The following is a 15,197-nucleotide window of genomic DNA, read 5'->3' as shown; positions in this document are numbered from 1 at the left end:
TGAAATCAGGGTACTTTTCATTTTATTGGAAGAAGAATCTGCAAATTGGAGACCATCCTACTTTTTGCACGGCAAGAACATAAGGGTAATCGGAATGAATTAAACCTTGTGTTTCACTCAATACAGGGTCTCTGTATATGACGTAGGAGTACTTTATATTTGCTTTTTTGGATTATGAGTGTCACGTACGTAAGCCTACTTGGTTGATCAGGCGCCAAGTGCCAGATTACAAAGTAGCGCCATCTGACGCAAGCCCCCTCAGAGAGATCTGTCATCGATAAAGTAAGACCCAGAAAGCACGAGTAAATGTACATTGTACAAAGCAAGAGCAAAAAAATATTGAGTCTTATCAATAGACCTCGAAAAAAGTTGCCCTCAAAGCCGAAATATATTTTTAAGGTTGACAAAGCACGAACACATATTGTCAAAACTTGGAAAAGGTGCAAAAATGTCAGAAAAAAATTCTTACAATATGGAAGAGATCGGTTTTAGACTTTTTGCTCCATTTTTATGTTACAAAATACAGGCTCCCAGCTGTACTTACTATGCTATCCATCAAATTTACAAGATATGAAGATATATTTCTTGCAATGTTTGACATTAGGGCACATTTTCTATTGATACAGTTGTTTTGGTAAACAATAAGGAATGATATTTAACGGTTAAGTGATTCCTTTTTTTTCTTACGGCGGGGAGATGAAATAGTGTGACAGGGCCAGTCGGGCACTCCTTGGTGGCTTGCACTTGCTTGAGCCGTTACACGTATTGTTTTCCTTTTTTAGCACTAACGTGTCCTTAACCAAGAATATAATCGTTTTGAATAAAAAAATAAACTCTTTGTCACACTTTTCCTCCAAAAAAAGTATTTATTACTTGCCTGAAAAATTATGAACGTCAAGCACAATAAACGAGTTAAATCGACGGAGCTGATTATCAGAGTGAATTTGGCTTTGCCGCTTTGACAGCACGTGCCACAGAGGAGCTGGCCAGTAGATTTAACGACACAAACTTAAAAAAGTAGATATTTGGCTCATAGGTGATTAATTGATATTTTTTGAATGAAAGGTGTTCCAAAGAGTTTATTATTCCTTGATTCAATGATTGATGACATTCATGATTAAGGCCATGGTCGTGCTAAAAGAAGAAAAAATGCATGTAAAGGCTCAAGATAGTTCAAGCCGCCTAAGAGTGCCCGAACGGCCCTGTGGCACTATTCTATCTCCCAGCAATAAGTAAAATGCGGAATCACCAATCCTTTAAAGATTGACCCTCGTTGACTCGCTTCTGGAGCCTATTGTTTTTCCCGTTAAGGCTGCTTTTGTTCACAAAATAATTTTGGGGAACTCGCTGGTATTGAAGTCGTGCATTTCCCGATAGAACAGATATCAATTACTTTTGCAGAAAAAGAGGGTCTAAAACTGCAAAAAAGAGCTCATGCGATTTTTTAATGTTTTGGGTCAGATTTTGCCTATTTTGCAATCAGCAAAATTGGTTTTAACTGGCTGAACGAGGCCGATTTGGCCTGATATAATGGTGCGACTTTGTTATCCAGCACTTTGCACAAATCTAAAAAATCCAGAATGCTCGCGGCCCAAAACTGAACAAATTCAAAAGCCTTGAAAAGAAACAGGGTGGAATTCTTGGATATTGTCTTTTATTTGCAAAGGGAGAAAATAAGGGAAAAGCTATTTATTCAATGGGAGTTGCTCTCTTTGCTTGAAGTTTCTGGGAAAAAAAGCTTTAAAAATGGATATGGACAGGACGCCTTTCACAAGCTTGTCTTTCACGCTAAATGAGTTTGAAGATAAGAGCGGGGGGGGGGGCTTCTTGCCCTAGCTGTTCTTCAATTAGGAATTGGCATGAAAAGGCAAACAAATTGAAGGTTTGAACCAACTTAAATAATAGCTCTCAAAGTCAAAGGGGGCGGTCGTTGAATACATAGTTTCCCATAGAGGAAGCAAGTTTAAAGGTTCTTTGACGTATGAAATTACTAGTTACACACAGTGGTTAAAATACCCTTTAAAGTTTTGACGGAAGTTGCCAAACACCTCTTGGCATTTTCAACCTACCTCAGAAACTCATAAGTAGAGCGGGTAAAAAAAAAGAGGAAAAGTTGAACATTGACTGATTGGCGCAAAATCTATTTAACAAGCTTGATTCACTAGCTTCTTCTTAGGTCAAATCAATCCCATCCTGAGGAGGCTAACAATCTATTTTGTTCTTCATCTCGAGAACTTGAGTACGCAAATCAAGCAAAAAATACTATCAGACCAAACTCAAAGGCAAATGTGAGTTGCCAAAAACAGAAATGCGAAGTCCTACTTGTATGTTTGTGTATTTCAATAATAAATATGTTTTAAATATTTGTAACTTTTTCGATTAAATATAATTTAGATATTTGGTCGTTTTTAGTGCAATGTTTTTACCCACCCTACTCATAAGGAACAACTTTGATTTAATGCTTTATGAAATTCTAGCCCACATAAAAAACTTACGTACCTAAAAACATTTTAAAAACTAAAATTTTGAAAAACCTACTCAATGCAAATTGGAAGCACTCTTAGTTAGCCCTTGAATAAAATTTAAGATATAATTTATTTCACCGCTAATTAGTTACATGGGATTTAGTGGTCCAAATTTCATCGTTTTTGGCCCCAAAATACCCCGGTTATATGTTAAGTCAATTTCCCAAAGAATTCATATCGATTTTCAATATCATACAATTGAAAGATTATTTTTCTTTTTCTTGCATGGTCTCACAATAGCTAAAAATGCTATATAATGTCACTTAAAACATACTAAAAGTGCAATCTTTGAAAATGTGTTTTACAATCATCGTATGCACACTTAGTTACGCATTTATTTGAATTCTGAAGACAATACATATAAGAGACAATGTTCTAGATTGCCGTTTCTTGAAGACTGTTGAAACTGATAAGAAATGGCTTCTTTTAGACTTCATTAATGTTTGTGAAATTTTCAGTGACCCCCTTAACTAAATGTCCCTTGGACTGTTCTAAAATGAATTTTCACAAATCTGCTTTTTTGAGGGTTAAAGATATGGTTGTAAAAGGTTTTAAGTGAGTTTAAAATTATGCAAGAATAAGAAATATAATCTGTCATTTGCGCGATATTGAAAATCGATATTAATTCCTGATGAAAAATATAAATGTTTAGTAAACGTGAAAATAGGTTAAAACCTAACAACCCTTCATCCTCGAACTATTGTATCCTGTTACCCTTGCACCCCGGTAAATTCCTCATTTGTTATACGTCATATTTTCTAAACGTTAAAAGGTAGCTTAAAACGGTTTTTTTTGCAGCTTCAGCCCAATCTTTCTTTTCTGCAAAAGAAACATCAACGCGCTACCTTTTTTCGTTAACGGTTCAAGCCCTCATCGTTTCCCATTGGAGACAACGGAGCCATCATTCAACGAAACTAGGCACACAACAAACCCGTTATCTCGGTCCTTTACATACTGTTCAATGGTAGTCCTACCTATTGAGAACGTGCATGTGCTACCCAGCAAATAAATTCAGCCAATGTAAGACCATGCAGTTAATGCTTAATTAAATAAGTCCGAATCTAAGTACAGGGTTCCTCTAAATTAGTGTAATGTCGAAGTCTTGAAATAATGCCTTTTAAGGAATTACACACTAGACTTTTGGGTTTAAGTTATTTTCCTCTTATTCATAAAACTTTTACTCTACATTTTTGGATTTGATTATTGCATGAAAGCTCTTGCTTTAAGATTTGAACTAAAAAATAATTTCTCACAAACCAACCCACACACACCACTGCACAAACTGTAATGAACTCCTTCATCCATTCCATTCAATATACTTTTGCTGCAAAATGATAACCTCTCAAGAAAACTCAATAAACTAAACTAGATTTAGGGTAATTTGATAGGTCAAAAACATATTCAGTTCAAAACTGATGGTAACAATTAAGACTTGCGACATCATAAAACAAGCCTTTTCTACAATTGATACTAAAACCTGGGTTGGGACAAAGTTCATGCATGAATATTTGAAAAAATGCATTAACCGAAACTTTTGGTACTTCTTCTGAAAACAGTTCCAACCTAATTAGTCTCTCCTAATACGACGGCTCTCTCATTCCATCAATGTTCGTAGTGAAACACCTTTAGACTTGTTAGACCTTTGGCAAACCCGATGAACGTAATGGAGTTCACAGGGGTGAAGCATATTCAAGATGTGGCTGAACAATCGACTTGTACGGAGACAGCAAATACTATCTGATACTATCGTGATACTATCTCTGGACTTAAATGTCCGATATATCCAACCACTCGTTTCAATAGCTTTCCCACTTTCAACATGATATGCTCATTAAACATTCCACTACTTTGGAGGATTATAACCGGATTATGTTTGTAACTCGTTACATTTCTCGACGAAGTAACTGTATTGCTTCAAGTACTCCAGCTATTTTCCAACTATTTGTTACAAATTCATGAAACGTACAATTTATTTTGTTAGCCGTTGTTTTTCATTTATTTTTACACTGTTATTAACGTAAGCTTAAATGATAAATCAAGCTTATATTTGCATTTGCCGAGCGACCTCAATATCATGAGATAAACGTATCATATGTCAACTGAGATATTTATGTATGCTCTCTTAGATGTTATATGAACGGGGTTTAAATTTGTGTTTGTGTTACATACATATTCTTCACTTTTAATTGGATTTTCATTTTCTCATTCAAAGTTGAATCATCATTCAATACAAAAAAATCGAAGTATAATGCATTTTCAGAAAACGTTTGGATACTTGAAATGACACCATAGCATTGTTTACTTCTTAGTGTTATACGTGAAATACCACTTTTGATATTCTTATTCAAAGCAAATTCTGTTTTAAGGCACCTACGGACAATGGAGGGGGTTTAAATCATGTATCCTTCTAACTTAAAAATGATGTTCCAAACAAAATACCTGCTGAACTAATTGGAGCCAAAGTTAGCCATGCAAAGAAAGTAAATTGAAGGAAAATTGTAAAGAGGCATCCTGATTGTTGGCATTTTAAGCAACGTGATCCAATTCAATTTTCAACTATCGAGTAAGTTTTGCTACGGAACTTAAGAAAATTTTCAGTTTTGGTATAGTTCTGCCACTGCACTAATATCGTGGCTCAATATCAAGATACTGTTTCTTTCAACAAACCGGCGAATTTATATGAATGACAAAACATATATGTCTAGACACTGGATGGACAAAGCCAGTCAATGCCCGGTTCAGGTTGGCTGTGATGTTTTTCTAAACTCTCCCTCCGCAAAATGCCAAAGATCAGGGTGCCACACTACAACCCTCCTTGAATTTCCTTTACTTCACATGGTTAATAAGCGAAGCATATTCAAGATTTGCCGAAACTTGTAAAGAGTTAGTTAGCATGCACTTTTTTGTATTCCTTTCCCTTTTCGTGTGACCAAGCCGCTTGGCGTAAAGGAGTTTATTTTACCACTATATTTCTCTCTTTCTCTCCATTAAGCCTATACTTTATATATCATGCCTTTAATTTCACACACTGTTTCTGAGTAACCTTTACAATATACAATATTTTTTCTGAACTTAAGCCTCCTACAGATATCCAACAGACCGTTTGTAAAGCTATATACCTATCCTCAACCGGATATGGTCATCAAACTTTCCATTATCATGAATCCTTCTTGAGCGAAAGTTGCTGAATATCTCTACCTCCATTATCTTCAAGTACAGTGTTTAACGGTGTCGACCAAAGCGTCATTGAAGAAAATTTCATTCCGTTTGCTTTCCAAGATGAAATTGTGACCAAGACTATTTTAACTCTTCATTGAGAAGACGTTCCACTCTAAAGTAATACATTGTAAAATGACACATAATGACAATGATGAAATTTACTCTCCTCATTGACTTGCCAAGATCGTCACACGGAAACGAAGTGGAAGAAGATCTTCACCCACAAGGACTCGAGCATTTTTCGATGCCTGTCTACATAACTTGTCGAGCTGTCGGTTTCGAAGATGACCACAAACACGATAGAAGATCCTTTGCTCTTGGCCCCAAAACCACTTGGACCATGGAAGTGGAACAAATGTGAAAGGACTTTTTCAATACAGAAAACGTCTCGACCCGTCTCGAGATTTAAAAATTTCAAACCTCGGAATTCGCGATTTATTCGTTTGTCATAAGAAACATAAGAAGGACACATTTGTCACTTTAATTCCAATTCATTTGGACGCATGCTTCATTTCCTCCTCTTCACACATAACAGATTCGGGTGATACAACATTGGCAATGATGAGCTTCGCAAGTTAGAACGGGTTGGCAATGGCACTGAAATTTCAAACCAAGATCTAGATTGACCAGATTTTAAGCACAAATCTCACGACTCACGTGACTCGGCAAGAATTGCTTAAATCCTGTGGATCTTTCTGCGCATTTGCATTCATAATCCATTGGAACCGAATCGCATTTGGTTTGACTGGACTGAGCGGCATAGTAGTCCCTAAAACAAGAAATGGATGTGCTTATTGGAAACTTGAGAAGACAAAGCTCGAAAAACTCACATTTGAAATGGGATTGAGATCCTATTCGAATTTTCTGGTAGGATTCTTGCATCAGAGCTCTTCAATCCAAGGACAAAGAAGGCCAAGCCAGTCAAAGCCCAAATGTGATGCGGGGAGCTATTCATGATGGCCTTTTTGGTAGAATGTGACGGGCAAGTCGGAGAATTTGACTGTAGACTGTACAAATAATCAGAGTAATATATACTCGTGGTCAATACAAGGTGTTCCAACAAAACCAATAGGGATCTTCAGTGGCTACCTTTTCGTGAGAGCGCTGATTAAAGAATCGGTGAGAAATATTTCAGTTAACAACTCTTGCTTGTGTCATTAACCGTGTAAGTCTAATTCTGTTGAGAAAGAAGCTCTTTAAATTAGCTCACAATCATTTGATGTTGATACTAGAACCAGCTTCCAGACTGAACTTCAAAACCGATTTTGTAAGATGCCTTGTCTCAAACACGTATCAAACTTGCGAATCATTTACGGGGCTTGCAAACATTTTTCTTAAACCACCCTGTAGTGCTTACAGTACCTCTCGTAACTAGCGTGTAGGTAAAAGTCATGCCAATTCCTAGAAAATGCGATTGGGTCAAATTTCAGAAGTCAGCGACCCATTTTCAAGACGATGAAGCTCCGTGTTAGCTGCAAAAATGCATTCTTGCCCTGCCACGATAACAACCGTTTGAAAGGGAAATAAAAAAGCCTTCATTCCAACGCTAACAACCGTTGGTTGGCTTGGCAACTGTAATCGCTAAGTTGAGCCCCAATTTGAACCAACTCGACAATAAAAATCAGTGGAAACGTCCAATCTTTGACATTAGCCACAATCATCCGGTCCATCCGATTGTGCAGGGCTTTTAGGCCAATGCCAAAGCTCACTACAACATACCATTTCAGGCATCCCTTGCTGTATTCTTGTCCCATTAAATTTTGGTAAATTTCAACAAAAACCAATGGTGAATAGTCAAAGGATAAAGAAAGAGGAGAAAAATAAGGCAACAAAGTGGTATGTCACCGATGGAAAGGTGGGCAGGGGTTGGTAGCGACAAATCTCTTGTAAATGCCGGATCAGCGTCTAATCGTCAGATTTTCCACTTTCTTGTATTCAAGGGGAACTGTCCCAGTTGACCACAAACACCTAAGGCGAGTATTTTTCAATGATCCAAGCCTTGGGTGAAAGACAATTGATTCTAATGATCTCGTGGGCCCATCTTAAAGTGGACCCGATGGGAGGAACAAATGTAATAAACCGTCTCAAACACGGTCAGAGCCAAGTGTAATCTGTGCTCCTGGCAACCATGCATCATTGAGTCCCTTCAACCCATCAACACTGACAAGGCTGACAAGGCTTGCGAGTGTGGCGTGACCGCGAATTGGGAATTGGGAATCCATTCCATCCATGGTCAAGTCAAGTCTTGAGTAGCGTCGGTATGTAATGAAACCCATGCCAAATCAATCCTACCATAACGATCTTGGTAAAAACCGTGCCCAGTCCGTCATTCGTCTCAAAACCTCTTGACAAGCAACCATCTCTCGCTTACAAAACAAGGAGATAGATTGGATCCACATTCAAGGACCTGCAGGATGAGGTGCTTTTTGTGCCCTAAATTTGTGGATCAAAGTGCTGCTGCGCCACGTGAGCCCTTTTCATTCCATAGCGGACCTTTGGCCTTCCAACGAATGTCCGTTTGTACAAAAAAAAACAGATCATCAAATCATGGCCTTGGACTCTAAGATGATGTCCAATCCGCCTGTTCATAATTCATTGCCAGCCTAGGAGCCAGTGGATGATGGCTCGTTCATTCCTGGGTCGTTCCCTCGGTGCACATGGAACGTTTATACGCTCCAAAGAGTTTAAACGTACGTTCAGCTCTCCATAAAACAGTGGTTGATGAGCATGGAGAATGACCTTGGCATTGAACAAAGCATCGGAAAGGAGCCGAGAACAAAATGTCTGTCATCTGCATCTTAGGCAGCCAAAAAAGGCTACTCGATATCACTTTATCGTTTGTCCTCCTTTTGCGATCGAAGTACAACAATAGAGTGTCAGAATGGCGATTGTGTTATCAACTGGAGTCTGATGATCTCTTTCAAAGGATTATGTGCATGGAACTTCAATTTGTATTGCATTCGAAGTTGATGCTTGGCTTACTACCAAAATTTTAGGATTAGAAGTGTTATACGACTTTTAATATCCATTGAGAAATACCTTTTTTCACATTCAGCTTATTTCTCTGAATTCAGTTTGGGATGCGTCTTAAGCATCATGGATGTGAATAATCTTTATTTTTAGTGTGCACGTTACCAAACGAGCAGAGGATCCCTCATCTCCCAACGCCCGACCCTTCCCTTTTTCTTAACTTTGATGGGCGATACACTCCGCGTCTCCCCCTTGGTTGTTCCCAATCTTCGTTCTCTTAGGGAACGAGATGAAGAAACTTTCGTGGGACGTGATTCCGAGTCGGATTTGGACCCCAACATCGCCATTCCAAGAAATACTACCGTTGGATAAGACCGTGGAACATTTCTATGGAACGGCATTCCTAAACATGGGGCTCGATCATAACCTTTTTGAATCCCAACTTGTTTAAATTGGAGACGAAAGAAGCCTTTTGTTTCCAAGCTACTACCTCCCTGGACTATCAGTGTTGTGCAATAATTTCAGAAAAAAGTTGGATATCCTCCGTCAGAAAAGCACTTTCAACTGTTGGTCCTTGATTGAAGGTCAAGGAACGTTTCAAGTGCATCGGCAAATTGGTTGCAATAACCTACGGGCCATAAATTAGAACTGATTCGGTTCTGGGTCGTGGTTATTTGCATTGATTTCAGCTACCATTGACATCGTTGGATTGTGATTGTGCGCCGGGTTAGTTGTTGTGGTGGTAGTGGTGGTGTTATTCTTGTTGTTCCCTGGTGTCCCATTACTCATTGTTCCGCGTTCCAGACAATTGATAGTCATGCATAATGGCTCCGTGGCACCAGTTCAAGAAGAACATCTTACTAGAGGATTCCCAACACAACTTGAAACAACAAACCCCAAACACAACGGTTCCATCCCGGGAACAACAAAGCCCCCCATTCGACACAACAGTGGCTCGAAGAAGCCCCTATTTTCCCCTGGCCTGGCCAATCCAAGTGCTCATCATCCTCTCAATGGGTAAGTTGCGCCGAGAATGCTTGATATCAAGCGTTTCCAAAAGCCTGTTCTCCTTTGTTGATCCTCAATTTCCACTTCAAATCACCATAGTGCTAGGGGTACAAACACACACACAATTAGCTATTGTAACCACGATTTCGGGTCGTCTCGGAAGCCTTTTAATCACTCTGGAATGGGGTCTCATGTTTCCACCAGCTGTCCAACCGTCATTTGGGGCCCAAACTTAGGGCAGGCACAGACATTGTCCCTAAACAATAAGGAACGGTGTGGGAGCGTGCTAGATGGTTGAGGTCGGGCCCTTTGGACTTGGCATGTGGAACAAGCGTAGTCAAGTATGCTAATGAAACTGTTTGACAAATGATCATGGATGGGGATAAATGACATACACACCCAGGGCATCATGTGCTCTCACTCACATACATGGCACACACAAACACACACGCACACAGGGATTGTAAATTGAAGGGGCAATGTATCGGGAGCACATTTCGTTCTCGCTCTGAGATTGATGGAAATCGAAGGCCATTGTTTGGAGCATGTTACAGGAATCAATCATCTCGCCACTTATCCACCTTTGCCCCTGGGTTATCTTGTTCAAACTGGAAATATTCTCTGTGTTAAATCTTTGACTTCATCATGTCAGTTATGAAATCAAACAAATAGAGCGTGATTTTCTTGTGTCAATAAACACATACATATCCTTTAAAACACTTAATAGCATTGTCTTGTCAATCTCTGGGAACACACAAACTCTAGATGTTTGGCTTCGAAAAACTCTGAAAGCAAGGCTAAGGTAGTTAACTACGAGACATCAAGTGGGTTGCCAACATTTTGATGGAACACCTTTTAAACCTGCAGCAAGGTTCTGAAGGGGGAGGGTTCTGCCGGGAAAAAAAATCCAAGGTCTTAAAGAAGGTTGTCAAAGAGAAAGGCCAACACCAAGACCTTCACAAATGCCTGTGTGTTGTCGTACTAGGTGCACAAATGTTTGCAACCATTGGCACCGATTGGGACCCAACCATATTCTCCTGGACATTTACCAAAGAGGTGAAAATATCATATCCAGACTTACAAAATAATATGACGAACAGACTGTTACTTTGTAAGGAGGGTAAAAATAAAAAGATCTCCAAAATAAGTGAGAAAATCCTCTGGATGGTTGCCTTTTGGATTGTTTTTCTTTTAGAAGAGGGGGGGTTCAGACATGTTGAGTAATGTCTTAAATTGTTGATTTTGCTCCAACCATTCACCCACCCTCCTTATTGCACGAATAATCTAGCCAAATGTCCGTACATACAATCAGGTGTAATACATCAGCAACAACCTTAACTCCGATCTAGCCAGCCAGAAAGCCAAGTTTGCCATGGAGCAACAGAGTTCCAAGACAAAGGGTATCAACGTCTTCTCCTTAACAAATAGTAACATAAATCTTCACAGCAATTTCTGGGCCTTGTTCTCAGTATGGATGTTGGGTGCTTGCTCTCCCGAGATGTTATTTCTACGATTACAGTGTCTTTGAATCAGGCTCACTCTCTCTGTTTCTCTCTCTTCGTGGGGGTTCCAAAGCCTTTGTGGAAAATCTCCTTGGAACCTTTTTGAAATGAGGTTGGGCGGTTTCTTGCTCATTTTCTATTGGCTCTCAAAGAGTTCATGGTTGCGATGCCTGGCGATAAACGGTTATCACCTTTGATTCAAAGGTATTATGCAAGAGATTTGCTTTGGAAAAAATTATCGGCCTGGAACAACTCCTGGGCAGAATAACAAAATGTTAAGCCCCTATGCAGCTCGTCAATAATGGGCTTGGTTCAAATACTATTACTTTTATTTGCTTAATGCTTTGTTTACCAATTGACATTGTAAGATCACTAATCATTCTGACCTCCAAACAGACAAAAAGTTCAGTCGGGTATCCGAAGGAGAGAAGAAATGACGTTGTCTTTTGCTTCGTTGACTGTTTTGGTCGCCATGGTGGCCCTCACCTTGGGCCAACAAGAAGGTCTCTTCATCACGAGTATCGAGGTGAAAACCGCCGATGGGTTTTACTCGAGCATGACTTTGGGCTTCATCGATATTGAAATCATCAACAAGGACGTCGAAATCTGTCGCATCAGCCACCTGAACAGTGATGAGAACGACTTCACCCAGAATCAAATCAACGAGTTCGACGGCAGTGACTTGGAGGAATGCAGGGATTTTCCTCTTCCTGGTAATGAGATCGCTTTACTTCGATTGATCCATAGTGGACCTGATGCTTGGACACCCGAGTGGGTTCGTGTCTACAATAACAACGGAACCTTCTTGGAATGTCCCGATGGTACGGAAATTGACAACTCGGAGATCCATGATCTTAGCTGTGCTTAACCTTCAGGGCTTTTAAAGACATGAGACCTCGAGAACGGAGTCCGTTTAATGATGATGCTTGCATGAGTGTGCCGCATAATTTTATAGAATTCCCCATAAATGTCTCATAATAAAGATCTCAAAAAAGAAAGAAGGCCACTGTCGGAGGTCAAAGTTAGTTTCTTGATCAAGTGATTAATGTATAGAATTGCCCTTGTTGTCGACAAACTCTTATAACTCTTACTACGTAGACTTCGTTTTTCAAAAAAATGTCTTTCAAAAAATCGAAAAAAACTCTTTCTTGGTTTTTCGAAAATCTTCTAGCACCGAAAAACCGAAAAATTGTTCGATCTACTTCCTGCCTATTCAACGGGCTCAAGCACTCCTTAAGGTCCATAATGAGTAAGTGTCCCACTAAAGGTTGGGGTTTAACATTAGTACGAGGATTAAGACAAAGAAAGACAGAAAGGTAAACATTAATGTATATACGGTTTTGCTATCCAAGACAAGCCCTTTACAAGCAAAGTAAAATTGATGTTTTCTGAAAGGATATTTAAGTCCAAGCTTAGTAGGCTCGGAAAGAACTCCGAATATATATGCTTTCAAGTTGATGATATATAATAGATGAGTGGTCTGATGTATCCAAGGCGGCACAGTTCCTCAGAGGATGTTAGTTCGAATCTTACCTTTGGAAGACATCCTAATATTGGAGTAGATGTGATGAAGTGTTGTGTTGCTTGCTGAAAATCTTGATTTCTTTATGATTTTATTTCCGTGATGGCCCCTTTACGCTGCAAGGAATATGGTTTAAGTTCTGCACTTCAGAGGGCGCTTTGTGAGTCAGCCTTTACCAACTAACGGGCCGATTGGGTCGATTGCCCTTTATTGAATTATAATGCATTTGTGATGTTTTTGAATAATTCTTTCAAAATCTTATGTGTACCTGGGTCGAATAATGTCCGGAAAAGAAATCGCTTTTATGGCACGTCACAAGTGGTTTGTTTAGCAATCTGCCGTTCGTCTTCTTTTTTGGGGCTGTTTGACGTTCCAAATAAGGGTCCTTATGAAAGAGATGCCCTGGTCGACTTCACTGTCTTTCATTTACTCAAATTGCCTTTAAAGTGTCCATTGGTAATAAGGTTTAGGGAGTGCCAGATCTGTCTTTTTTCTTCAAATATCGTCGAAAAATGCCTTATGTCTATTTCCCGGTGCTTTAGGTGGTGGCAAGTAGCGCAATTGTGAACAAGAATTTTTCGGCCAAGATGAAACGGTCCTTCATATCTAATTCAACTGGAAATGGGTAGAACTACAGAACTATGGCACCAGCTTTCGTAACGGTCTGAAACCAACGTATGATTGTGGCAGAGAATGACTCAAATTATTGGAGTCAGCAATCATAACTTTACTTTTGAAAGCAAGCAATGAGATATGAATTACAAAATGACGTGGTCTTTCAAGCGGCAAGGACTTGACGGTCGCAGTGTAGTATCCAACACACTTCCTTCTACTTCGATGATTTTTTTCGGCGTATTTTTCGAAAAAGGGCCCTTTTTCGATTCTTTGTTTTCGGTTTTGCATTTTTCGAAAAAAAGATATAAGTCTAGTAAATGCCGAGTAGTACATAGAGATGTTAAATCGTTGAATTAAAAGTTTTGTTAGACCATTAACCACCGGAAAATGAACAGATACTCTAAGGGGAAGCTTTCTCATTTTCAATCTATTTTCCCATAAGATTGTTAATTACGCCACATATGTTACGTTAGAGTTCAGCTTTGTTTTATATAAGCACAAATTTGCTGAAAAAGAGCGTATGCTGATTGATATAGAAAACAACCATCATTGTTCTGTACCAATCAGTCAATATTTCTCTTTTATTGGATTATTATGTGACCGTAATATATGTTCACTTTTCGATGAATCTACGAAAATCGCAGAGATTTATTTTCCATAGTAATCTATTTCATCGTTCTTCTATTCTGCAATCACACAATTTCCTTTGGGCTTTGTTAACTTGTTTGCAGAAGGTAACTAACCATGGTCCTGGCTCTATTATTTCAAACCGCCTTGGAAATATCATTCAACTTGAGGCTTGATTAGCGCTGAGCTAAGCAACAGTCTGTATTGAAAACCCCAATGCTGGTTTGTGACTGATTGTATTTCTAACTAGGCTGATTTATATACATTTGACTAGACATGGGACTAGAATACATAATATGAGTTATGAGCACGAGTAAGTGCTCAACAATCCAGCTCAACACACAGTCCGTTTTTTCTTCTTCTTCTTTTGGAAGTATGAGGGATTTCAAGTCACCTGAGGTATTAGGTGCGGCACTAAAGAGAGCATAAACACATACACTTCCTCTATAGAGATTTCACTTGCAGCATGCATGCTACCAGCAAAATTGATAACAATATCCGTCTACAATTCAAGATAACAAAATGCCTCTGGCAACTGTTTCTTATTAAATTTTCCACTGGTTCATGATTAATGACCTCACACCGGTGCAGTACCCTCTGCACAGAATGACCTTCGTCATTGAGATGACTCAGGTAAGAGAAATATGTATTTCATATGAATTTTAAGGAATATGAAAGAGGGATTTCAAGTTGGCGCCATCAATTTCCTAAGCTATCATTATTTACCGTTCAAAAGGTCGGTTTTTTGAAAAGCGGTTCGTTTTAAATTATAGATTAGGCATCATCTCAAACAAATTTGGCATTCAGCTCCATTCAGTGTGAGCAAAGAATGGTAAAGTGAACATATGCTTTCACTTGCTTAAGCATTAGACCTTTGTCATTGATGCATTAGATACATCAATGGATTTTTTCGTGGATCTATGTACTGATTCAGACATGATGGGTGTTGCAGAAAAAGGGAGTGCAGAAGCCCTGCATTTTTTTGGCTTCCTTTCTCTCTGAACAGGGAGCCTGTCTTCATTGCCTCAATTGGATTTAAGCAATTTAACCCGCCACTTTCTGTAGTTCAGAGCTTTGCCTCTGAAATGGCGGGACGATAGCACCATGAGAAAACAACACCACGACCAGATAATCGTGATTGCTTTCCACCGTGAAGACATAAATTCAAATACCTCACGCACTGCACCAATTCAGAAATTTCACTTTTAC

The 15,197-nt window shown here is 39.1% G+C and overlaps 3 protein-coding genes across 3 annotated transcripts in view; 2 read left to right on the top strand and 1 right to left on the bottom strand.

Moving 5' to 3' along the window:
• Positions 1 to 6,137: 6,137 nt before the first annotated feature.
• LOC131883817 (uncharacterized) lies at positions 6,138 to 6,742 on the bottom strand. The gene is made up of 3 exons (XM_059231399.1): positions 6,575 to 6,742; positions 6,402 to 6,513; positions 6,138 to 6,341 (listed from the first exon to the last, which is right to left on the bottom strand). The coding sequence occupies exons 1-3, from the start codon at positions 6,697 to 6,699 to the stop codon at positions 6,267 to 6,269; spliced, it is 312 nt and encodes a 103-aa protein (XP_059087382.1). The 5' UTR covers positions 6,700 to 6,742; the 3' UTR covers positions 6,138 to 6,266.
• A 2,326-nt stretch (positions 6,743 to 9,068) lies between these two features.
• The window catches only part of LOC131877153 (neuronal acetylcholine receptor subunit beta-4-like), a 32,330-nt gene continuing 26,201 nt past the window's right edge, over positions 9,069 to 15,197 (top strand). Inside the window, exon 1 of the mRNA XM_059222757.1 lies at positions 9,069 to 9,731. Coding sequence (XP_059078740.1) covers positions 9,539 to 9,731 — 193 coding nt within the window. The 5' untranslated portion in view covers positions 9,069 to 9,538. The remainder of the gene's footprint in view (positions 9,732 to 15,197) is intronic.
• Positions 11,566 to 12,047, top strand: LOC131877190 (uncharacterized; the record flags this gene model as incomplete). The annotated part of the gene is given in 1 exon segment (XM_059222798.1): positions 11,566 to 12,047. A coding segment is annotated over 1 exon segment (390 nt), but the record flags the coding sequence as incomplete, so codon positions are not given.

This window comes from Tigriopus californicus, chromosome 1 (genome assembly GCF_007210705.1).
Source record: "Tigriopus californicus strain San Diego chromosome 1, Tcal_SD_v2.1, whole genome shotgun sequence".
Taxonomy (NCBI): domain Eukaryota; kingdom Metazoa; phylum Arthropoda; class Copepoda; order Harpacticoida; family Harpacticidae; genus Tigriopus; species Tigriopus californicus.
This window is presented reverse-complemented; position numbering and strand designations above follow the sequence as displayed.

Bases quoted from the DNA above. Each gene is read 5' to 3' on its own strand.
- LOC131883817 (XM_059231399.1), bottom strand. From the start codon at position 6,699: ATGAATAGCTCCCCGCATCACATTTGGGCTTTGACTGGCTTGGCCTTC. The intron at 6,514-6,574 runs GTGAGTTTTTCG...TTCTTGTTTTAG, and splicing joins ATCTCAATCCCATTTCAAAT to GGACTACTATGCCGCTCAGT. The intron at 6,342-6,401 runs GTGAGTCGTGAG...TTGAAATTTCAG, and splicing joins AGCAATTCTTGCCGAGTCAC to TGCCATTGCCAACCCGTTCT.